A 26,165-nucleotide genomic window follows, 5' to 3' on the forward strand; every position below is an offset into this window, starting at 1 on the left:
AAAAAAAAAAAAAGAAAAAGACTAGGTGAGGGCTGTTGCTTATCTATCTTTGTCCCTTTACCTAGGGCCTGCCACCTAGTAGGGACCTACTACTCTTAGCCTAGTGAAGGTACTAGCCATCTTGCGAGCATAAAGCATGCAGACCCACAGGCCTGTGTGGTGCAGTGCATGCGGCGGCATGGCCAGCTGTTCCGCTCAGCTTTCAGTACCATGTCATGATTCACGTTTATGCAACACTTTTGGGAACAACCACTTTTGGCTCAGGAGCTCAAGGCAGCAGCAAGTGACCATAGGTAGCAATGCCAAGAGCTACTCTAGAAGGACATTCAAGAGCCACAGTTCTGTAAAGGGAAGAGGACTTCAACACTGTCTCCACCAACCACTGTCTTCAAAGGCCCTTAGTGAAGTGGGTAACCTGTCAGCAGTGGCTGCTGGGTAACACTCAGTGGCTTTCCCCTTGAAAGGAATGGAGGAAGTTACATATGGAATACAGCAATAAGCCCGAAACATTAAGACCTCCCATATAAGTCAAATATGAGGCTGGAGTTTAGGCCATCAATCAACAGGTCTTTGGGTTACTGCACCATACTGTCAGTGTGATACCAAATCACTATTCACTATACATAATGTATCATTCTTAGGTTGTAGACATGGGAATCAGAGTTGACAAGAGGTCTGCCATTGAAGTTCTAGAAATACGTAGGTCTTTAAAATAATCCTACATTTCAATTGCCCTTTTAACCTCGTATAAAGTCATCACTTAGTTAGCCTTTTAAGGAAAGAAACCATTTTTCCCTAAAGAAATCCCCTCCACCAAGCCCCTTATCACATTACAACATTGCCTGAACAGACTGCACACTGTGACATAAATGCTGCACCAAGATTTTCTATTTGCCTCCTCTTCCCCAAAGGAGTTCCATTGTGATTTTATCTATGCCACTATGGGAGAGAGACGAGGTTTCATCTACTTTAAAATAGAACAAAACTTCTAGTTAGGCAAATTTTCATTTGTCATAGTGACTTTTAAGGAAAAGACACGGTGGCTCACACCTGTAATCCCAGCACTCTGGGAGGCTGAGGCAGGCGGATTGCTTGAGGCCTGGAGTTCGAGACCAGCCTGGCCAACATGGTGAAACCCCGTCTCTACAAAAAATACAAAACTTAGCCAGGTGTGGTGGCAGGCACCTGTAATCCCAGCTATGCAGGAGACTGAGGTAGGAGAATCTCTTGAACCCAAGAGGTGGAGGTTGCAGTGAGTCGAGATCACGCTACTGCACTCCAGCCTGAGTGACAGAGTGAGACTCTGCCTTGTTAAAAAAAAAAAAAAAAAGGCCGGGCGCGGTGGCTCAAGCCTGTAATCCCAGCACTTTGGGAGGCCAAGATGGGTGGATCACGAGGTCAGGAGATCGAGACCATCCTGAGCTACACGGTGAAATCCCGTCTCTACTAAAAAATACAAAAACTAGCCAGGCGACATGGCGGGCGCCTGTAGTCCCAGCTACTTGGGAGGCTGAGGCAGGAGAATGGCGTAAACCCGGGAGGCGGAGCTTGCAGTGAGCCGAGATCGCGCCACTGCACTCCAGCCTGGGCGACAGAGCTAGACTCCGTCTCCAAAAAAAAAAAAAAAAAAAAAGATAAAGATTTTGCCCATATTTCGAACACCATGTACATGACAGATAAAAGACAGCCACCAAGCCTTTGCCACTCCTCCCATTGAGAAGCAGTGTCTATTTCCCCTCCCATGAACCTGAGCTGGCATATGACTGCTTTCACCAACAAAGTAAATGATGCTATGCCAGCTGTGGGCTAGCATTTAAGAGAACTGGCAGCTGTCACTGTGCTCTCTTGCAGCCTAAGCCACCACATAAAAAGTCAGACCATCTGCTGGAAGAACCACATGGAGAGGCCCTGAGTCGACATGGAGAGGGAGAAGGACTTGACTGAATTCAGCCTTCCAGCTGTCCCTACCAAGGTGCCAGGCACGAGAGTGACGCTGTCTTGGACTCTGAAGACTAGCTCAGCCAGCAGGTAAATGCCACTAAGTGACCTCACTCAATGTCATATGGGTCAGAAGAATCACCCAGCCAAACCCTTCCTGGATCCCTGACCCAGAAATGTGTCAGATGTAATGGTTGTTTAAAGCCACTCAGTTTGGGGGCAGTTTGTTATGCAGCATATGGTATGATACAACAGCCTGCAATTCAGGCAGCAGCAGCACTAACAACCATGAAATCCTGCAGGAGCGAACTCCTTTGGGGTGGCTGCCTAATTGTTTTCTTTTCTGAGAGTCTCTTCCCCAGTATCCCCTAAACCACCATCCTGCATCTTTCTCCCCACCTGACTCCGTGGGAGACATGTGACCCACACTGGGCCGGGTGTATTATCTCCCTGCCAACTCCCTTCCTCCCTTCCAAAGTTGATGGGAGTGGACATTTGACTCGAGCTGGGCCAGGCAGATCCTCTCTCCCAGACATGTGGGACCAGGAATCAGAGGTGGCTGATCATTTTGCATCTGTGGCTAGCAGTCCTTGAGATGTAAGTTTGGAGGGGCTAGAGGCAACCATCTTCCTACGACGTGTAGGGAAACATACAGAAAGCTGGTCTGCGGTGGGAGGAGAACGATGCGGATGTGTAGCCAAGTAGAGAAAAGGGGCTTCCTTCTGTTGTCCTTCCTTCTGCTGGGCGGGGGTGACAGGGAGTGAGGCAAGCCCCAGCCTTGTCTCCTAGCCTCCTCTAAGCACCACTCACTCAGAAAGCCCAACACCAAGTTCCTCCTCTGCCCAAACTAATTCGAATCTTGCCTTCCCTACCCTGATTAAGGGCATCCATCCTTTGTCTGAACTTATCTCAAGGAGATACAGCTATTCCTTTTTTCTCCCTGACCTCTCAAGTCCAACTGGTCAGCAAACCCTGCCTGTCCTACCTTGACCCATGGCAATGGCCCTGCTCTCGTCCCTGCACTGTCCCCAGATCTCTCTTTCCTTTTAGAGACAGGGTCTTGCTCTACCACCTGGTGCAGTGGTATGATCATAGCTCACTCTAACCTCAAATTCTTAGGTTTAAGCAATCCTCCGGCCTTGGCCTCCCAAAGCTCTGGGATTACAGGCATGAGCCACTGCACCCAGCCCCAGATCTCTCTCTCCACACAGATCTGGTCATGCTACCACTCTGCTCACAGACCTCCCATGCTCCCCCTTTGCCCTGGTTAGTGGTGGCCTTCACAACTGTGGCAGACAGTCTTGCTGCAGGTCAGTGACTGCCCTCCAGTGACAAGCTTTACAAGCTGCTCCACACAAACTCTGTTTATTTTCCCACCTCTTCCTTCCCTCTGGATGGAACCTTCATCTACCCTTCTCTGCCTGGAAAACTCAAACCACACTCAAGGTCGGACTCGAATGACACCTCATTTATGAACTGTCCTCTGGCTTCTGTGTGCTAAGCACAGTGCTAAACATTTTCCCTGCATAACCTCTACATACCAAACTGGAGGTGATGGTCTCCTTTTTACAGAGGAAAAAACTGAGGGTCACAGAAGGTAAGCAACCCCCTTAAGGCCTCATGTCAGGCAAGTGTGAGAGTCAGGATTGCTGCCCATAGCTGTCAGCCTGAAAGCTGCTCTCATCTACCACACTGTTCTCTGTGACCTTTTTTTTTTTTTCTTTTTGAGACGGAGTCTCGCTCTGTCGCCCAGGCTGGAGTGCAGTGGCACGATCTCGGCTCACTGCAAGCTCCGCCTCCCGGGTTCCCACCATTCTCCTGCCTCAGCCTCCCAAGTAGCTGGAACTACAGGCGCCCGCCACCTCGCCCGGCTAGTTTTTTGTATGTTTTAGTAGAGACGGGGTTTCACCGTGTTAGCCAGGATGGTCTCGATCTCCTGACATGATGATCCGCCCGCCTTGGCCTCCCAAAGTGCTGGGATTACAGGCGTGAGCCACCACGCCCGGCCTCTCTGTGACCTTTTAATCCTCCCCCCTCCTTGGGGGCAAGGGAGGGGTACTCATGGCGCCTTCTTCTCAGTTTCCAGAGCAGTTACTGTGCAGCACTCACCACCCTCCATTATGCCTGCAGGTCTACCGTTAGGTGGTGAGGTGGTCAAGGGCAGGGAAGGGCACAGTTATTGCTCCATCCCAGTGCCTAGTCCAGGCAAAGCAAGGACTGGGGCAAAGCAAACGTTCGAGAAATGTGAGCTGAAATGAGATACTGCTCTGGGTTGACTAGCAAAGCCGTTTTGACCCAGGTGACCTCATTCAACAGCCTCCTCAAAGTTTTCTTGCCACCCGTTAGTTACGGCAAGCCCTGGTCTGGGCACACGGTGTGTCCCTGGCAGCCGTGACTGCCTTCTCCCTCCCAGTCTGTGGCAGAGGGCAGAGTGTGCCTTCTCAGTTCCTGGCTCTTTGGATCCCACACAGCTGGGTGACCTCAGGGTTCTGCCCACCCATGACAGCATCTCCTGCAACCATGCTTTCTTTAAACAAACACAGCAAAAGCAAGGCAAAGCAGGTGGTGGGCTGGAGGAGGTAGGGGTTGTGCAGAGGAGACAGGACACCCCTGAGGGGCAGAGCCAGGTGGGGTGGCCAGAATGAGGGCACGCAGGGCACAAGGGGAAGTGGGGCTCAGCCACAACACTCCCTGCTCTGTGCCCTGTCTGGTTCCACACACCCAGCCATAAAGGACACAGTTTCTCTCATTTTAAGAGCCCATATAAAGGCAGAAGGAAGTCTCACACATATACACACATGCACACCCACACCCACACACACTCACGCACCAAAACCCTCAATCAGCAAGAAACCTTGTCTTTTCAGATCGCAAACACTGAGCAGGCTTTGTTCTCCACCCACAGACCAGAGGCTGTCTCAGCAGGAAGGAGTTGGAGCTGGAGAAAAGGGAGAATTAAGAATCTATCTGGCAATGTGGATTAAATAAACAACAAATTGGCAGATTGTTTTTAAAAGGCAACATCCACCATTGGCAAACAGACATTTCTGACACACTGCTTGTGGGAGGGTGAATCAGCATGACCTTTCCAGAGGGCAATTTGCAATAGTAATAAAAGGCTTAGGCCGGGCGCAGTGGCTCACACCTGTAATCTCAGCACTTTGGGAGGCTGAGGCGGGAGGATCACCTGAGGTCATGAGTTCAAGACCAGCCTGGCCAACAAGGCAAAATCCCATCTCTGCTGAAAATACAAAAAAAAAAAAAAATAAGCTGGGCGTGGTGACAGGCATCTGTAATCCCAGCTATACAGGAGGCTGAAGCAGGAGACTCGCTTGAACCCGGGAGGCGGAGGTTGCAGTGAGCTGAGATCACTCCACTGCACTCCAGCGTGGGCGACGAGAGTAAAACTCCATCTCAAAATAAATTAATAAATAAAATTTTAAAAAGGTTTAAAATACACATTCCTTTGGATGGTGATTCTATTTCTAGGCTTTCATCCTAACGACATAATGAAAGAGTTGTGCAAATATTTGGCTCCAAGGATATTTAATATGGTGCTGTTAAAAGAAGTGTGAAACCAGGAGCAACCTAAATTCCAGTATCAGGGGACTGGATGAGTAGACTGCAGACACTCTACAGCTTTAAGACGTGCTGGAAACGTGCTTTGAACAATATGGAAAGATGTTCGCAGTACTGTCTTCAGGGAAAAATAGGAATATGTTCTTCCCAGATTAATAAATCAAATCCAGGCCAGGTGTGTTGGTTCACGCCTGTAATCCCAGCTTTGGGAGGCTGAGGTAGGAGGATAGCTGGAGGCCAGGAGTTCAGGACCAGTATGAGAAACATAGTGAGACCCTATGTTTACAAAAAATACAAAAATGAGCCAGGCTTGGTGCATGCCTGTAGTCCCAGCTACTTGGGGGGCTGAGCAGGAAAATGGCTTGAGCCCAGGAGTTAGAGGCTGCAGTGAGCTATGGCTGTGCCACTGCCTTCCAGCATGGGCGACAGAACAAGATCCCACACTTTAAAACAATGGAACCCATTGCTTTTAAATTTAGAAGTACTTCACCTGAAAATATGTTGAGTCTATTACCGTGAAATTTAACTAATACACTATTCAAAAATAAGTTGATGCTATGAGAATGCCTGGCCTATATCTATATATGCGGAGAAAAAGGTCAAAATGAGACAACGCTATGCTCATCATGGTTATTTCTGGGATGTGAACTCCTGGTGTTTTAAGGGTTTTTTTGGTAACTGATATGTTATCATGTTTGGTCAATAAATATATATATTTTTTGTAATCCCAAATAAATTAGTTGTTTTATTTTAAAATATCCATCTATAATACTCTAAGAGGCTGTTTTCACCTGCATCTGGAACTTGGAATTCTAGAGAAGTATGGACTTTGGTGTCAGGAAGTTGCAGTTATGGTCCCTGGTGCTGTTTTGGAGCTGAGGACACAGTGGAAACAAGGAAGAGAGAGACCTTCCTCAGCTAAAGCCACTGATACCATTACTGATGAATGGAGAGGCTCTGAAGGAAAAGGACTCCGGGTCTCTGAAAGTACAGTGTGAGGCAAACAAATCTTCCTAGACGTGAGGATGAGGACACCCCTTTCTCCTTGAGAGAGTGATGCTTGAGGCAGGACAGGTCTGCACCCTGGGCCACCTCCAAATGAACCACCATGAGGTTGGGAGAAGTTATGATGAAGCTACTCTGGATTGTAACCCATCTCAGTTACTCAAGTTTTCTGGTCAGAAATCTTCCTCTTATTCCTTAGAGGAAAAGAAGGAAGAATTGCCTTCTGATCTTTCTTCAAGCAAATGCTAAATCTCCCTCTCCTGGCAGTTGCTCCCCAGGCTTCTGTTTTGGAGTTAGGTTCTCACTATCCTATGTTAGGACTCTAAGGGAAGGTAAGAGAAGATAGTACTGAGACTTTTGCCCTCCCTCTGAAGTGCTCCAAATCCTTAGCTGTGAATGGCCTCAAGGGGAGCCAAGATTCTACTCCCTGCCTGAAGCGTCAATGTCCTTCGCTGTACTAGTGCCATGAAGGAAGCTCTAACAGGATACTCCTTCCTCCCTGGAAAGGCAGGAGAGCTGGGCATCCATGGGTGGGGACATTCGCCAGACTCACCTTCCAGAGCAACACAGCCAGCAGCAGGAAGATGAGGATTCCCACCAACAAACTGATGGCGATGATCCAGCCCACGACGTAGCCACGGGGCTCCAGATTGTGCAGGGCCTCGAAGACCACCTAGGAGGCAACGCAACAGTGAAAACATTTCCTTTTTTTTTTTTTTTGAGGCAGAGTCTTGCTCTGTCACCCAGGCTGGAATGCAATGGCGCAATCTCGGCTCACTGCAACCTCTGCCTCCCGGGTTCAAGCGATTCTCCTGCCTCAGCCTCCCAAGTAGCTGGGATTACAGGTGCCTCGCTAATGTTTTGTATTTTTAGTAGAGACAGGGTTTCACCATGTTGGCTAGGCTGGTCTCAAACTCTTGACCTCAGGTGATCCACCCACCTCAGCCTCCCAAAGTTTTGGGATTACAGGCATGAGCCACTGCACCGGCTGAAAACGTTTCCTAAACAGAAGCGCACAGAGCATGATGGAGCCCAGCCTGGGCTTGACATTTGGAGAGAACTACAGAGAAGTATCCAGACCACTGTTACTAATAAATAAATACATAAGCTCCGCTGAACGTTTTTCTGGTTGCAAACTGATGGATTTTTCAATGGCATCTGAAAAGGCACTTGAAATCCAAGCCCTAGGTCTTGAAAGGGTTGTAATGACAACAACCCTGATTTAAATATCATGAAGTGAACAAAAGTGTTCTGAAAAACTTAGAGGACACACTATGTCCTTGATTCAGAACAGATAACAACAACGTACCTTTTGTTTCAGCTTTGAAACAAAAAACACGCGAGTGCTCTGCATGTAAGGCAGCTCTTCTTTCCAAGTGTTCAGCTCAATGTGTCACTTACAGGAATTAGTTGATTAATGCTAGTTTCCCCAGTAGACTGTGGACCCCACAAGGGGTAGGACACAGTCTGTCTTGGGTCTCATGGTAGGGCCCATGGTAGGGCCCAGTACATTGAGGAAACTCATTCAAGAGGCTGTACCGTGGTTTCCCATGGGAGCCATAGCAATTGGAGCCCATGTCCCAGTGAGGCAAGTTTTCCCAACTTTTCCTAAAACTCAGTGGTGTGCTGGAGCTGGCTCGTATTAGCTCATGAGAGGCAACTGTGCATCTCTTCCTAACTCTGTACCTAGTGACATTGCAATGGCAGTTTGAAATGGGCTATGGTGGGAGTATTTGGCAAACAAATCAGGGCACCCCTACCCTCCTGCCAGAGAACTGATTGTTAAACATGCATCAGTGCTCACCTCTGATTGTCCCCTTCAGCTCTGCTTTAGCCCCACTGGTCACAGTGGAGTTTGGTTTTGCAGAATGACTGGGCACAATACTGACGTGATAATGCCTAGCACTGCTTATTTAACCATTTTAGGGCCTGGCTCCCATCCCTCTCTAAATTTATTGAATATCGTCTGTGTCAGTTCTATGCTTTTTTTGCAATCTCTTGTCTAAGTCATACAACAGCCCTATGAGATCTTCAACACCCATTTTACAGAGGGGGACATGGAGGTCCAAAAAGGATATTTGCTCTAGACTGTGTGGTTCAAATGCACAGTCACAATTTGAACCCAGCTCTTAGCCAACCCCAAACCCCCAAATCTGAGCTTGTCATCACCACACCAGAGTGCCTGATTGACAGTGGCCTTCTTTATAGGCTACCTGTCAACTGAATGAATTACTGGCTCTTCCCTGGTGATAAGGAAAGAAAATGAGACCACCTCTACCTCACTGCCTCCATTCCCACAGCTGGGGTAGGAGAGAGTGTGCGTGCACCAGGGGGATGGGGCAAATGGACACACAGGCTGCCACAGTTTTTGAGTCCGGTTTCTCATCTGCAAGACAGGAGCAGAACAGTGCCTTGCCAGAGATTGAAAAGGGGTAATGCACACAGAGCCCCCAGCATAGCATCTGTCACAGAGCCTGCCCTTGACAAATGGAGTATTCCTGTTAGCATCATTGTCATTGCTTGTAGGGAGTTTTTTGAGGTTGTGCATGGCTGGCTACTTTTTAGTTTTTATTTTATTTTTTGAGACAGAGTTTCCCTCTGTCACCCAGGTTGGAGTGCAGTGGCGCAATCTCAGCTCACTGAAACCTCTGCATCCTGGGTTTAAGCGATTCTTGTGCCTCAGCCTCCAAAAGTTCTGGCATGAGCCACTACTCCCAGCTCTTTTTACTTTTTTTTTTGAGACGGAGTCTCGCTCTGTCGCCCAGGCTGGAGTGCAGTGGCTGGATCTCAGCTCACTGCAAGCTCCGCCTCCCGGGTTCACGCCATTCTCCTGCCTCAGCCTCCCGAGTAGCTGGGACTGCAGGCGCCCATCACCTCGCCCAGCTAGTTTTTTTGTATTTTTTAGTAGAGACGGGGTTTCACCGTGTTTGCCAGGATGGTCTCGATCTCCTGACCTCGTGATCCGCCTGTCTCGGCCTCCCAAAGTGCTGGGATTACAGGCTTGAGCCACCGCGCCCGGCCGTCTTTTTACTTTTTAAAAATTACTTACCGAAGTCGAATATACATAGAGAAAAGTATAGGTATCCTAAGTGTACAGCTCGCTGAATTTTCACATACCAAATGCTAAATGCATGTGTGTAACCAGCACCCAGATCAAGAAACAGAAGGTGACCAGCTCCCTAGAAGCTACCTTCCCCCTTCCTTCCAGTCCCCACCCCCACCAAGGATGTCTAACAGCTTGGATTAGCATCACTTGCTTTTTGGGGACCTTGCTATAAATGGAATGACACTGTATGAACTACAGTACCTGGTTTCTTTTCTTTTCTCTTTTTTTTTTTTTTGAGATGGAGTCTTGCTCCATTGCTCAGGCTGGAGTGCAGTGGCGCAATCTCGACTCACTGCAACCTCTGCCTCCTGGGTTCAAGCAAGTCTCCTGTCTCAGCCTCCCAAGTAGCTGGGATTACAGGTGCCTGCCACCACACTTGGCTGATTTTTGTATTTTTCATAGAGACAGGGTTTCACCATGTTGGCCTGGCGGGTCTCGAACTCCTGGCCTCACATGATCCACCTGCTTCAGCCTCCCAAAGTGCTGGGATTACAGGCGTGTATCTGGTTTCTTTCTCTCACTGTTATGTTTGGGAAATTGCTCCAGGCTGTGGCATGTCCACTCTCACTGCTGTATAGTATTCCTCTGTGTGGACATGCCACTATTTATTCATGTTATTATTGATGAGCACAAGGAGGTTGTTTCCAGCTTGGGGCTTTTAAAAAGAGCAATTTTCAGACAGTAGGCAATTCTCAGGAAAGAATATTTATGGGTAGGAGGTGTGGGACAGAGTGAGCTCTGAAGTCTGTCATCCTAAATCCACTATTTTCTATGTAGTTCAAATGAGCAGCTCTTATCTTTAAAGGCAGACAGATTCATGTCTTTGGGTTCTTGCCCCTAAAATGCTGTGGATCAAATCACCTCCTGCATTCAGAATCTCTCATGGTGTCTTGTACAGATGAACTGTGAGGAACTGTTAGGGAAGATGCAGAGGGAGGAGTGCTGGCTTTAATATGGTCCTGGTGCAACCGTAGGCAACCAACTTTCTCTTCCTCTCTGAAATGGGGGTCTGATAGGGAAATATGGCAGTTCTGTGAAAGTGCCTGGGTATGAGAAAACTTTGCTAAACCTTATTGTTGACTCTGAATCAGACTGAAACACTGAGCTCAGTGGGGTTAGCTGTAAAGCCCAGCACCCTGTGCTAACCCAGATGACTTCTTAGGGACACTGACATCTGCATACCAGCAAAGCCACATTGGAGGTCTGGTTTTGTGGACACAGAGGTTAAAGTAGCAGCTACAGTTTAGTCTGGCAAGTTCCACAAGAATGCCCTGTCACTTCCCCGGAATGTGGGCTTCATCTCTTATTATTTTTAGGGATGCTGTCTATCCCCTTGGATACATGCTCCATGCTTTGGCACAGTCTGTTCTCTCACATCACAACTCTCAAACTCATCTGTGAGTGATGAGCTGAGCGTCCTGCAGCTCTAGGAAGTCATATCTTAGATTAAAAAACAAAACTCCAAGGAAGGAACAGCAACATGGACGACATGGAGAGGCAAGAAGCACTGATGATCAGGTCCCGTCGTCACCACCAATGAGCCGGGTGATCCTGGTTAAGCCCCTACACCTTTCTAAACAACTTTTCTCACCATCCTCTTGTTTCCATCCCAGGTACTTCCTGGCTCACATCTCGTCTTCTCTCACCAGCACTATTACAGGAGGCTCAGAAAGGCCTCCTTGCTGTTATAGTTGTTTTTCTAAGGCACAGGTCTCATCACGTCACTTTTTGGTTTACAGTGTCCATGATTTTCCTTCAGGCTGAGCATCTAATTCAGGACACCAGGGCCTTCATACTCTGGTCTCCTTCCTGCCTTTCCAGCTGCTCCCAGGACACATATTTACATTCTAGCCAGGTAGAGGCCTCTCCTCTGTGAGACTGGTGGTCCCCAGCCTCTCTGCAGGCTGCTCTTGCCTCCTGGAATGCCCTTCCATCCTTGTCCATCTGACAAGCTCATTATTGCTCATCTAAAAATGTTCATACTTGACCAGCCTGGCCAACATGGTGAAACCTCGTCTCTACTAAAAATACAAAAATCAGCCAGGAGTGATGGCATACATCTGTAGTCCTAGCTACTCGGGAGGCTGAGGCAGGAGAATCGCTTGAATCCAGGAGGCGGAGGTTGCAGTGAGTCAAGATGGCGCCAGTGCACTCCAGCCTGAGTGAAAGAGCAAGACTCTGTCTTAAAAAAATAAAAAATTAAAATAAAAATGTTCATACCCTTTGATCCATTAATTCTGTACTTGAAAACTTTACTCAAAGGAAAGAAATACAAAATACGGAAAAAGTTTTATGCTCAAAGATGTTCACCGCAGAATTATTTATATTGGTGCTGAATTAGCAATATCCTAAGTGTCTAACATCAGGGCAATAGATAAATAAACTATGGTCAATCACAAAATGGAATATCACAGAACTATTAAAAATGATGACAGTAAAGCTGGCTGTCAAAGCATAATTTTCAAAAAGTTAAAAACATGATTCTCATACAAATATATAGTGAATACATGGCAAAGATTTATTTAATTTGTTATTGAGGAAGTCAGCAGGGTGGCAAAGCTAGTTTTAAAAAGACCAGAAAAAAATGTGTAGTCACAGGAAAAAAATTACTGAAATCAGATTACTAAATCAAGTACAAAACTGGCTAATATCCTACAAGGCAGTAAACTCTAACCTTTGGGATATTTTCAGACAAACAGAAATCATTTTTGTCTTTACTGGCAAGAGTCATTTATAAATTATCAGCCTTCTATAAGTTAATATGTAACTTCACAGAATTTGGGCCCTGGAGCGTTAGGCAGGCCTGCAGACCAGTGCTTCTCAAATTTTATTGTGTGTAAGAATCACAGGAGGAACTCTGTTAAAATGTAGATTCTGAATTAGAGTCTAGAGTGGGGCCTGAGAGCCTAGATTTCAAATAATCTCCCCTATGATGCTGATGCTGCTGCTCCGTGGACCACACTTTAAGTAGAAAGGGGTGAGGGGATGCTCCAGTATGACACTGAAAGGAAACGTAATCATTTTTTTACCTGATTGCCAAATTTTAGAGACTTTTGAAAACATAGTAATAATGTGGGCAAATGATGTTTATTATGCTAATTAAAAAAATCAGAAGATGCTGGCTCACGCCTATAATCCCAGCACTCTGGGAGGCCAGGGTGGGAGGGTTGCTTGAGCCTAGGAGTTCAAGATGAGCCTGGGTAACATAGTAAGACCCTGTCTCTACAAAAACACAGAAATTAGCTGACCATGGTGGCGTGCACCTGTCATCCCAGCTACTTGGGAGGCTGAGGCAGGAAGATCATTTGAGGATGGGATATCGAGGCTGCAGAGAGTCGTAACTGTGCCACTGCACACCAGCCTGGGTGACAGAGCAAGACCTGGTCTAAACTAAACTAAACTAAACAAATAAAATAAAATAAATAGGTTGGGTGTGGTGGATCACACCTGTAATTCCAGCACTTTGGGAGGCCAAGGAGGGTGGATCACTTGAGGCCAGGAGTTCAAGCCAGCCTGGCCAACATGGTGAAACCACCATCTCTACAAAATATACAAAAATTAGCCATGTGTGGTGGCGCATGCCCGTAATCCCAGCTTCTTGGGAGGCTGAGGCAGAGAATCACTTGAATCTAGGAGGTGAAGGCTGCAGTGAGCTGAGATTGTGCCACTGCACTCCAGCCTGAGCGACACAGTGAGACTGTTTAAAAAAAAAATTAAAAAATAAAAAATGAGAAGATTATCTAAAACATAGAAGACTTCAGCTTTGCAGAAATATAGTAGGAATTCTTTAAAGTAAATAGATGTGTTTTGATATTATGAATATTATTTCTCTTTTCTACTTTTTACTATTTTTTAAATTGAGCATTTTAAAGGCAAGTAAAACCATTTTATTTTTTTAAAGGACAGACTCTGCTCCAATATCTCCTTTCCCAAGAAGTCTGCCTTGTTCCCCATCTTCAGGGGAATTAATCATTCTCTGAGCTCTTGGAAACACAGTAATTTTCAACCTATTATAGCATCCCAATGTATATAAGTGGAGCTTCTTAGGTAGGCAGCTAGAACCCAGCTTACTCAGCCCCCATTTGTTTTTATTTTTTGGAGACAGGGTCTCACTCTGTTGCTTAGACTGGAGTGAAGTGGCACAATCTTGGCTTACTATAGCCTCAACCTTCTGGGCTCAAGTGATTCTCCCACCTCAGCCTCCCAAGTAACTGGGACTACAGGCACGCACCACCACACCCAACTAATTTTTATTATTATTTTTTTTGTAGAGATAGGATTTTGCCATGTTGCCCAGGTTGGTCTTGAACTTCTGGGCTGAAGTTATCTGTGTGCCTCAGCCTCCCAAAGTTCTGGGATTACAGGTGTGAGCCACTGCACCTGGCCCAGCCCCTCTTTCTAAGCCCTGTTCCTCCCTAACCTGGTCTCAGCAGCCCCTAAACCAACTCAAGGGAACCCATGGCTCCAACAAAACAGAGTTTTAAAACCACAGCTGGATACTTCATAGTCCCAGTTCTAGGTCCTTCTCACTCTCCAAGGTAATGATGAATCTTCCTGTCTATGGACTCCAGTAAACTGTGAATTTGTATACAATAAAGACGTGAATGCATGCATTCCTGTTACCTGAACCAAGGCATTGATTCATTATATGATTCATGAATATATAAATTAATACATTCAACATCATTTCTGCTATAAAATCAGATGAAGTATGAACACGACTTAGTCTGCAACAAAAGAGATGGTAGGATTTGAAGCTGGAGTCTCTGAGTATGATTATTTTCCCTCTCCTTCAAAAATATACTTGCAAATGTTATATGTTATATCCTTTGGAGGAGTCCTGGCCATCCATCCATCCATCCATCCATCCATCCATCCATCCATCCATCCATCCATCCATCCATCCAACAGATGTGTCTGTAGTATCTACTATGTGCTAGACATTGTGGAAATTCATTGATGAATAAAACAGGCAGTCTTTGCCCTCACAGTACTTCCAGCTTCTAGAGACTACTAACCAATTAGACAAATAAATGCACCATTATAACTGTGGAAGTGCTACAAAGGAGAAGTTCATGATGATAAAAGATCCTCATGATAGAGGCATGGGACTGAACAGAGTTCCCTGAGGAGCCATTTGAGCTGAAGGTGAAAGGACAAGCAGAAGTTAACCAGCTAAACAAGGGAGGGAAGATCATTCCAAGGAGAGGCAACATGATGTGCAACCCCCCTTTGGCATGAGTGAACTTGGCAAGGGTGAGACACTGCCATCGGCCAGTGGACTGGAGCCAACAGGATGAACAAGAAGCCACAGGAAGATGTTCATGATATGCTTGGACAGACAGGAGCTGGAGGCCGCAGTAAGATCTCCATGCTTTACCTTAAGGGGAATGGGAAGCCACTGGAGGGTTTTGAGCAGGGAAGTGATGTGATTTGCATTTTGCAAAGTACACTGCAAAATGAATCTAGATCAGAAGAGATAACTGCATGTGGGAGTACAAGGAAAAAGCAGCCCCCATGAGAGGGCTGCAGGGGAAATGGTTTCACCAGGATAGATCCATGGTTTCAATAAGAGAGAAGGTGGTGTGAAAGGAGAAGACTGACTGAGGAGAAGTCTGCTGGTTTTGGGGGAGTGGCTGTGAGGGTCGTAGCACGCTGAGCTGGGGAAGGCAGGAACTCTGGCCAGTGAAGGGATGGCTGATGGCCTGGTGCGGACCCTGGCTGGAGGGCTCACACACTGGATGCTGACCAACAAAACAGACGAAAATGAGGAGTATGAGGATCTGTCTCAAGGGGGCCTCTGAGGAGGGCAAACAGGCCTGTGAGGCAGGTCCAGACACTGGCACCCTGCCTGCTGCTGTACAGTTTAATGCACCTGAGGTTGGCAAGCTGGTGTCAGGGAGTGGCCAGAAGCCAGCTTCCAGTCTGAGGCAGTGGGTGAACCTAAATCACACTATTTGATTCACTTCTTTGTTTCTGGAAACTTTCATGTTCTGATCAATGCAAATATGCCTACTGTAACAGCTGGCAATGCCCATGTCTCCACAAGGCCTGAGAATATGACCACAATGGCTGCACATCTCGCCCAGGCTTCTGCTGGATGGAGGGCTTCCAGAGATGGGAGACAGCTCGGTCAATATCATCCAAGAGGAGGTTCAACTCCAGACCTAGGCCAGCTAAAGATCAATGACAAGGTCAAGATGCTGTCTGCTGTCAACATCACACACTTGTCTCAACAGAAGGAAGGAATTTATATAAAATAAGAAGTGGAAAGAGAAGAACATCTGTGACAGTGAGATGACATTTCCACCTGCTTCTGATTCCATCTAATAGCCAGTGGAGGTGTGGGGGAGGGAGGAGGGAGACAGGGTGGTTGGGGCTGGAAGAAATGTTTTCAGCAGAACCATGCCTCTGATGGCTCTCAGAACTCAGCCTAGAAAGCAAGCCAGTTCAGAGGCACAGGAAGACTTACAGAGATGACATAAATGAACAAAAAATAAACTGTGCATTTGGCAAGACTGGCACTGTAAGTCTGTGCTGTGATGAACACAGATATCAAACATGCCCTGTGCCTGCCAGGTGTCACGTTTCCGAAATCCCTTGCTCTGTCAGAATTTGCAGAGGAATGAGCTGGGCTCTGCTAATTTCTGTTATTGGTAACAGATCACATTTGTAGAGTACTTACTATGCGCCAGGCACCATGGTGAGAGGTTTCCGATCTACTACTCCCCATAATCCTCACATTGCTCTTTAGAGAGGAGATGGAGCTCATTTACCTGAAGCGATGGAGAATCCTGAGGAGCCTTCATTCTCCCCTTGACTGCACATCTGTGCATCTGGTTAAGGATCAGGACACAATGGGAAGAGTTCCAAAGCCAACTGACCACCAAATAGTCTGAGCATGATGTGTTCCTGAGGCCCTTAGAGCTAAGGGTCACTCCTAAAACAGAAGATCAGCTGTCTACCACCCAGGAATGTGATTCCTCCCACCTGCTCTGTGTGTGGGCTCTGGGCTACGGGACAGCACAAGCCAGAGAGGCAAGGGGTCAAGGGAGACTCAGGGCTCGCCAACAGGCAGAGCTGTGGCCAAAACTGGCTCTTTCACTGACCGGCTGTGGGACATCCGGCAGGCTTCTTCACTCCCAGAGCCTCCATTTCATCAACAGAAAATGGAAGTCGTAGTGCCTAGTTCACAGGGGCAATGTCAGAGTCACAGGAGGTAATGATAGCACATGCCCAGCACTTCATAGGAACTGGGCAGATTCGAGCACACCTCACACAATGAGGTCTTTCATCTTAAGGGGACACAGACACACACACTGAGCAGAGCACGCAGGCTTCGAGTGGAGAACATTTCCATCTGTGGCCAAGACTCGGTTCTCTGCCCAGATCCTCTTGGGTCCCCTCTCTTGCTTCGGCCTGCACAGCCCCCAGGTTTTTCATGCCTTCACTTCTAGAGGCCTGCCTTACTTTTAGAGGGTAAAGTGCCTTGGGGTTACTACCTCTGGAGCAGCCCCAACCAATGACTGGCAGATACAGGAGTGTGAGAGCCCAGCTCCCCTGCTTTCAGGTAGGACCAACTCTGAGGTCAGGATCAGGATGAGGCTAAGATGGTCCCTGAAATCTCACTCTTGCTTCCCTTCTCCTCTTTCCTATCCTGTCCCATTTATTTCCAGTCTCATTAGGAGCACCTCTCAAAATAAACTACTTACATGATGCCCTCATTTTAGGGTCTGCTTCTTGAGAATCCAGCCCAAGATACCATCTGACTTCATCTTGAATGCCTGATCCTCCTTGTCCACGTGGGAAATTCCTTCAATACTTGTTCAGGGGTCACTCCTTCTGTGAAGCCTGTCTTGACCTCTTCAGTACAGATACTCTGGGCACATATGCATCCAGTGCTGCAGGGGTGTGAGTGTGTGTGCACGTGTGTCTATATGTGTGTTGACCTGTTTGGGGCTGTGGAAGTCTTGAGGGTAAAAATTTCATTTTGTTCATAGTTATTGGGGGTAGAACTAGTGTCTAGTGAAAGCCTCTGATGAACTGGGTAACCTTCTGAAAATACAACTTTCCATAGCAGTGGCTTCTTTAGAGCCCAGGGGTCCAGAGAGTGGGTATGGAAGCCACCAGGAGGGAGTTCCAGGAACCTAACCCCTGAGTCAACCAAAGCACGTTTCAATTTAGAAATGGGTTCTGTTGCCTAAAAATAATGATGATGGTGATAATCATCATGATGACTGGAAACTTTGATTTAGAATAAACTGACCAGGACTTGAGGATTTGGGGAGAAAAAGGCTCATTTTTCATGTGGTTCATCTCCTTGGCCATCTCTTTATGCAATGACAGCCACTGTCAACAGAGTGCCCCTGTGGATGTGCCGTGCAAGAGGCTTTGCATCGAGATGACACTGGATCCCTCCCAGTCCTCCAGGATAAGCATTCCTTACACGTGACTGGCACCGGTCACTGCACCTTCAATGAAATAGACATACTGTCCACTTGCTCTATCTCCTCTGCCATCCTGACCTCTTGCCAGGTGATAGTCACAGCCTTCTAACCAGCTCCTTATTTCCACTCTTGCCCCTACAACCCACCATCCACACAATGGCCTATCATTTTTAAAGAACATACATTGGATCATGCCATTCCCTGCTCCAAACAGAAGCTTTCAATGGCTTTCCTTTGTGACGGCTTTGTGTTACCTGGGGTGGACCCTGCCTAGGTCCACCATGGTTCTCTTCACTGCTCACCAGCTTCCTTCTACCTGGTCTTTCCGTGCCTTGAAGAGGCCAAGCCTTTTGGGGCTCCATACAACTCTCCTCCCCAACTGGGACACTCTTCCTCACGCTTGGCAAGTGAATTCCTTCTCATCTGCCAGTCTCAGCTTCCTTGGAGAAACATTCCTCGACTCCCAATCTAAAGCAGGCTACTCCCTGGGGACTAACCTCAACTGGAAATAGAATCCTTGTTTGCCTCCTTGCTGACTGCTGCCTCCTCGGCCAACTCCGGGAGGGCAGGCCAGGGATCATGTCTCTTTTGTTACCTATCGAGTCTCCAGTGCCTAGCACAGTGCCTGGCTCTTAGCAAGCCCTCAATAAATATTCATCAAACAAATAAGCAAATGATGACCATTAGAAAATATGACTCATGTGTCTGGCAAACTATACCGAGTTTTCTCAATTCTTGATGGTCAGAGCTTAATTCTCACATGTGGGGAGGTGGGTGAGGAGAAAGAACTGCCCACCACCCACTACTGATGGCGTAGGTTGGGGTGGTGTTGACCTTCAACAACCCTCCTCTTCATCCTACATCTCAGCATAATGTGAGGTTCAAGGGGGAAAGATTATATTGTCATATGGAACATGATTGTAACTATAATTGGTGACATAAATGATAAATAACAAGTCACAGTCTATTTCATGACAGTAAAAGTGGCAAACTTTGCCTCTAGAAGCAGTACACCAAAGGAATGGTAAGTGGCATTTTTTTGGAGTAATCTTGCTTGCCATGTTGAAAGATGCCTCTCTGGTTGAGATATCAGGCTTGCATCTTTGGTGGGGAGTGTTAGGGAGTGGTGTGAAGGGGCAAGTCACATGTGTGCAGGTCTGCAGAGGTGCTGTGCCACCCTAAGCAGCAGCTGTGCACCAGCCTTTCTTTTAGGAGCTTCATGCTGCTATCACTGAACCTTCTCAGCAACTCCAGGAAGTAGAAAGGTTTCTGCCTGACTCCAGAGCACAAGGTGAAGAGAAGCTAGGGACAGCTGTATCCAGTGTCCAGGACACCATGCCAGACTTCCTGCGCCTGGACACAGCCTATAGCCCTCAGGTTTCCAGATCCCTCTGATTTTCGGTCTAGTTCTCCAGTCTTCCAGTGCAATTCTGAGCACTTCCACTGGATAGCCTTCGAATCTATTCTGATTCTGGTGAAATGCGACAGAGCCAGTCTTTCCGGCTGGCACCGAAGACTTCAGTCTGGTGCACGCTCCACATGGCAGCAGCTTACGGACTCATCTGTGGACTTACAAGTTTATCATGTATTCTGCTATTTGAAAATATCAAGAAAATAGCAAGAATTCTTGCACGCTTCTCATACAGACTGAGACGGGAGTTTGAGGGGATGTCTTGCAGTAACAGAGCTGATTCCATAAAGTCTTGATTTGCCTTGGGGGAGTTCCTGGCCTCAAATGATGGGGTCCTTTCTTCTTCTGTGGACCTCAGTAACCAATTCAGGGATCAGAGAAAGCGCCTTCACCCCTCAACATCATCTGATACCTTTTTATGGCTGCCATGAAGAGAAATGAACATCTCCAGAGCCTACTCATTTTCTTTCTGAAGGCCTTCTCAGAGATAAATTCCTTTTCTTTCTGCAGGCCAGATTTCCAGGGCATGATTAACTACATTTCTCCTGTTCTTCACCTTTAGAGTTTCTGTGGGCCTCAAACAACACTTTCTGAATTTTCCCCTCTCACCCCCTACTCACTCCCTGAAAGGTAAGTAGAGTTAGGTTGAAGATGAAATTCAACATGTACTTGGCACCTCGCAACCAGCACTTTGATTCTGCAGTCACGCAGGTCTCACATGGCATTCTCAGGTTTGGGCCTGTACAGAGCCAGGTCCGGCTGTGGCTGATCCTAGACATATGCTAACATGCTCCCTGAGAAAGGCCCTGGAGCTAGTCATTAGTGAACCAGGCAAAGCCTCAAGAATCTATGCCATATTTCTAGTTATTCACCCAAATGCTCTGTAAAACACAACTTGAACCATGGCATGAGAATAAAAAATATAAAGAATCATAGGACATGTGTGCACGCTCCAGGCGCCCCGGAGGTTTCCTGCGCCAGTGTTCCCATGTGTGGTGTAAACCTGAGGGCCTTGTGTTATGAGGAGATGGGGGCTGCGGTGACTCACAGGATCAGGCATTTCAACCTAGAGAACCGAGCGGAATGGGAAATCAGCAAGATGAAGCCCTCTCCCGCTCCCAGGCAGTCCTCTACCAACAGCCTCCTGTGACAGCAGATTAGTCTCTACTCAGAAATTAAGGGAGAGACTGCTCATAAAGACAACAAGCTGCTGTCATTTCTAAAAGATGTATATGTTGATTCCAAAGACCCCGTGTCTTCTGCGCAGGTAAAAGCTGCTGAAACAACACGTCAAGAGCCAAAGGAATTCAGATTGCTGAAAGGTCATCACTTTGGTATGATAAATATTAAGAGCATTCCCAAAGGCAAAATTTCCATTGTAGAAGCATTGACACTTCTCAATAATCATACATTTTTTCCAGAAACATGGACTGCTGAGAAAATAGCACAAGAATACCATTTAGAACAGAAAGATGTTAATTCCCTTCTTAAATATTTCGTTACTTTTGAAGTCAAAATCTTCCCTCCTGAAGACAAGAAAGCAATACAATCAAATGAAGAAAATCACAAAAATTTCCTATGTGTACTCCTCATCCCTCATCCTGTATATTTTCTCATTTTGGGCATATTAAATTGTGTTAATTACCAAGTGTTTAATGCTCTCATTGTGACAGCATATTCTTTTTTTTTGAGACAGAGTCTTGCTCAGTTGCCTAGGCTGGAGTGCAGGGGTGTGAACTCGGCTCACTGCAAGCTCCACCTTCTGGGTTCATGCCATTCTCCTGCCTCAGCCTCCCAAGTAGTGGGGACTATAGGCGCCTGCCACCACGCCTGGCTAATTTTTTTTTTTATTTTTTGGTAGAGATGGGGTTTCATCATGTTAGCCAGAATGGTCTCGCTCTCCTGACCTCGTGATCTGCCCGCCTTGGTCTCCCAAAGTGCTAGGATTACAGGCTTGAGCCACTGCGCCCGGCCAAGAGCATACTCTTAATATTTATTGAGCTCCCAGACTTTTCAAGATTGCCATAGAATTTCTTTTCTTTTCTTTTAATTTGCTTTAGGCATATTTCATATGTACATGTCAGCATGTCTAATCAGCACATTTGTACTTTTATTATAAGTAAAAGAGTTAATTTGTTATTTTAGGCACATCATACTAACTCTTAAATTGGTCATATGACCCCTTGGGAAGTGTCCTGAATCCCTTATTTAAGTTTTACTTTCCAAGTTAGGTGTTTAGTTCACTCTCCATATGTGATAGTGAAAGTAAAAGCGTTCCGGACTCGTAAGACTGACGTTTTCTTCTTAGGCAAAGAGATTCGATAGCACGGTAGACCAACAGTATTTCCCAAATAAAGGCACACAGGATAAAATAACTAATCAATAGAATCTAATTAAAATTACTACCCCAGGGAATAAGAAGTATTGAGTATTTTATTTTGAATTGGTTTTGAGTATGGAATAATCATCTTTACAGCTATAAAAAAAATTAGTGATGTTTACAAAATGTTGGGAATTTCTGCTTTGACAAACAAATAGGTAAGTCCTGTGGCCTTCAGAGAGGCAGGCAGCAGTAGAAACTTTCGAAAAAGTAACATTTCTCTGCATTTAACATGGAAATAGAAAAATTTAAAGATTAAATAAAAAAACCATGGTAAATGAAATTTGGTGATTATATATAGTTTCAGATGTTAACGCTAGTTGAGAGAAGAGAGAAAAAATATCAAGTAGAAGCAGAGGGCAGGATCATCCGAAGGGACCTGAGAAATTGCCCCTTCATCCATTTTAGCACACTTATTAGCGTGGCATGTACCAATACTAGGATCTTGAGTGAGAGGGTGTGAGTTTAGCTCTGCCTAATATATTACTGCTTGTGGGATCTTTGGGAGACTGTATCCTCTTTGAGATTGAATTTCTTCTATAAAATGAGCATAATACTACCTTCCTTAAATTTAAGGGTCATCATGAAGATAAATGAAACAGTAAAGGACTACAAAGGACCAAGCAAATATGAATTATTTTTGCAGTGGAGAAACAAGCACCTGGTGAGAATATATGACCTAAGGTTCTGCAGTGTATGACCTAACCAGGCCCAGAATGCAGTTTTTCAAATCCTAGTAGTGTGTTTTTTCTGTTGTGCCAAAAAACAGCATACCTCAGAGAAGGAAAAAAGTGTGAATTGTGGGTATATTGGGGTTATCAGTGTGCTTCTAAGGGAAGACAGGCATCACTACTTCCCAGAGATGCCCCGGAATGATATAGAAGATACTGAAGAACTCAACGTGATGATGGAATGAGGCATTTGTAGTAATGCTGAGAACAGAAAAATGGACTAAGTAGAAAATCGTACACATGTCTTTGAATATAGATTTGTTATGTGAACAAACTACCTCGTTTATTTTTAGTTCAATACAATAATTGTTTTAAGAAAACGTGAAATAACTGCTCAATATAAAATGCACTTTAAAACTCCTGTTTAAAAAAATCACAGGAAAATTGCTTGATTTCTCAATCAGTTAAATTTACCACCATTCACACGTTATGTGGTTAAAAATCTGATTGTTTTCCTCTCCACTCACACACACCCTGCTTGATACCAATATAAGTATATTTCCTGTTCCTTCCAAGGCCATAACAATTTGGTGCCTAACCTAAAATCTTTGAAACTTTGCCTGATTTAAATTTGGTGGCGAGTGTTTATGGAAATTCCCCTTCAGACTGATGGTTGACAGAGGGCCAGGCATTCAGAAGAATCACGCAGGGAAGAACGTGTTTGTTCTAAAAAGGCAAACCTTCCTACTCAGAAAAGATTTTTTTTTTTCCCTGCCAGGAAAATTGAGAACAACAGATTGTAGAACTTCACTGTAGCTCATGGACTGAAAAGGCAAAGTCGTGGAAAGGAGGGAGAAGGGGCATTGTGGGATTCTCATGTGTGGTAATTTTTTCTTGGGAGTGCTAAAAAAAACCCTCAGCCTCTTCCCAAGAACTCTTGATAAAAAATATCACCATAGTGCTCAAAATGGAACAGTAATTAATGGAAGTGGTATTTTGGGGGAGTATACACGACTTGGAATCCAAAGAGATGTTAAGCAACATTTTCCTGGATCCCACAGTCTAGTCCTATAATGGAAGGCAATATGCCCAGTACTTTTTTTTTTTTTTCATCTACACAAGGGATTCCACATGTAGAAAACCTGTTAGGTATTTCCATTAGCTTCTACTTATTAACACTGTGGTTTAGCAGAACATTCTAAACCTCTCATGTTGGGCATGTATTTAATGCTATAAAACTTTTAAACCAGAACTATGACAATGAGCAGGGAACCACTTTCCTCTTTCACTTCCCAGGTGGAGGTCTGAATTAGCAGTTACATTGCCAAAAGGCAGGGAAGAAAAGGGAAATGCCAACTCCAAATATAGGACCTTCCAGAAAAACTGACCGTAAGTAGTAAATGACCCAGCATCATTCCATTTGGTTTCTATTATTAAAATTAGTGCCTGGCCTGAGCCGACAGGTGGAGGCCGCAGTGAGCCACGATTGCACCACTGCACTCCATCCTGGGTGACAAAGCAAGACCCTGTCTCCAACAAACAAACAAACGAACAAAAATAGTGCTTGGACAACTTCTCTTGTGGGTAGAGTATAAAAGTCTGCATGGAACACTCGTTCCCCTCACTGGGTAGGGAATGCCCAACCCCTTACTCATTCAGGAATTCATATTCATCCCAGGCTCACTGATGTTATCACCTCTTACTCACCAAAAACAGGCAGGACTGACGTTTTACTGAGGTCCCTAAGCATCATTATTATTATTGTTTTTTCTTTGTTTGTTTGTGTTTTGAGACGGAGTTTCATTCTGTTGCCCAGGTTGGAGTGCAGTGGCACAATCTCGGCTCACTGCAACCTCTACCTCCTGGTTTCAAGTGATTCTCCAGCCTCAGTTCCTGAGTAGCTAGGTTTACAGGAGCCCACTACCACGCCCGGCTAATTTTTATATTTTTTAGTAGAGACAGGGTTTCACCATGTTGGCCAGGCTGGTCTTGAACTCCTGATCTCAGGTGATCTGCCTGCCTCGGCCCAGCATTTATTTTCTTTATGAACCCTTCCCAACCAGGGTCTTGTAAGAGTGGTCTTTGGTTTGATCCCCATTCTGACATTTCGACATGTGGTGTCTCCACTGTTGTCAGAGAGTAAGTTCACAACAGTTTCTAAGCACATAATCATTATAAACTTGTCACTTTTGTAAATGTGTCACAGCAACACTGACTCTTGTAAGAAAGGGTAAGTCGCCCTTGAGAGACGGTAAATTCCACAGAAGGGGATGCAGAAAGGTAGCATCACTGCATAGCTCACTGGCAAAAGAAGTGCATCGGCTGCTGTCTCCTCCTCTACTCCCCTGGGATCTTAGTGTGGGCGTCAAATACAGGATGAACCCCCCCTCAACCCCCCTGCTCCTGCAAGAACAACAATCAAAGGCAATAAAATTCCAAGGCCACAGCTTTCCTCCAGCCTCTCCCACACCTCCACAATAAGCCTCATGGTTTGCCACATCCTCCTGTGTCTCGGAGGCCTTGGTGCCAACTGCACTTTATGGAGGAGAAGGGGGTGGTAAATATAGGGTTAAAGAGTAGTTACTAGGTCTTGGCAATTTGGGTGTAATCTCTTTAAGTCATTCAAACAACTTGTTTTTTTTTTTTTTGAGACGGAGTCTCACTCTGTCACCCAGGCTGGAGTGCAGTCGCCGGATCTCAGCTCGCTGCAAGCTCCTCCTCCCAGGTTTAAGCCATTCTCCTGCCTCAGCCTCCCGAGTAGCTGGGACTACAGGTGCCCGCCACCTCGCCCGACTAGTTTTTCTTTTTGTAGTTTTTAGTAGAGACGGGGTTTCACCGTGTTAGCCAGGATGGTCTCGATCTCCTGACCTCGTGATCCGCCCGTCTTGGCCTCCCAAAGTGCTGGGATTACAGGCTTGAGCCACCGCGCCCAGCCTCAAACAACTTGTTTTTAAAACACCCAATGTTTGCCTGGAAACCCAGTGTTTTGGGAGGCTGAGGCAGTAGGATTGCTTGAGGCCAGGAGTTTGAGACCAGCCTGAACAATATCGTGGGACCCTATCTTGACAAAAAAATTTAAAAAAATTAAAAATTAGGCATGGTAGTGTGCCTGTAGTCCTAGCTACTCTGGAGGCTAAGATAAGAGAATCCCTTGAGGCCAGGTATTCAAGGCTCCAGGGAGCTATGACTGTGCCACTGCACTCCAGCCTGCGTGACAGAGTGAGACCCTGTCTCTTAAAAACCAAACCAAACCAAAAACACAGTATTTACCCATGGAGTAATGTGATGGGTAAGGCAGATGTGGTCTGCCTTAGGAAAGGTCTAAGAAAGATATAAATAGTCCTGGCTCCACAGTGGAAATCCAACCCTGTTGAGGCGGGGGGACTTCCAGACCATTTCCATACAATCATAGCAGGAAACATTCACATAATGATGGCATCCTAAAGGTCAATGCTATCACAAGAACAAACCACAGAAGTTCTCCAGGGGGGCCTGGAAGCCAAGGCAGGCATAGTCTCGGGTCTGCCACAAACCCAACATCTTGGTTTAGAGACTGTCTTGACCCTCAAATTCCAGCTCCAGGTCTCCAAGTCACCCAGCTTCCCTCGCCCTCTGACGAGGGCTGTCC

The 26,165-nt window shown here is 46.1% G+C and overlaps 1 protein-coding gene and 1 pseudogene across 1 annotated transcript in view; one reads left to right on the top strand and one right to left on the bottom strand.

The window, feature by feature from the left end:
- Window positions 1–26,165, bottom strand: part of ITGA9 (integrin, alpha 9) — a 372,615-nt gene that overhangs the window by 13,756 nt on the left and 332,694 nt on the right. The window contains exon 26 of the mRNA XM_011953420.1: window positions 7,076–7,195. Within this exon, the coding sequence (XP_011808810.1) occupies window positions 7,076–7,195 (120 nt within the window). The remainder of the gene's footprint in view (window positions 1–7,075; window positions 7,196–26,165) is intronic.
- LOC105519852 lies at window positions 20,514–22,782 on the top strand (annotated as a pseudogene).

The sequence above is a fragment of the Colobus angolensis genome, unplaced genomic scaffold (genome assembly GCF_000951035.1).
Source record: "Colobus angolensis palliatus isolate OR3802 unplaced genomic scaffold, Cang.pa_1.0 Scaffold36, whole genome shotgun sequence".
NCBI lineage: Eukaryota > Metazoa > Chordata > Mammalia > Primates > Cercopithecidae > Colobus > Colobus angolensis.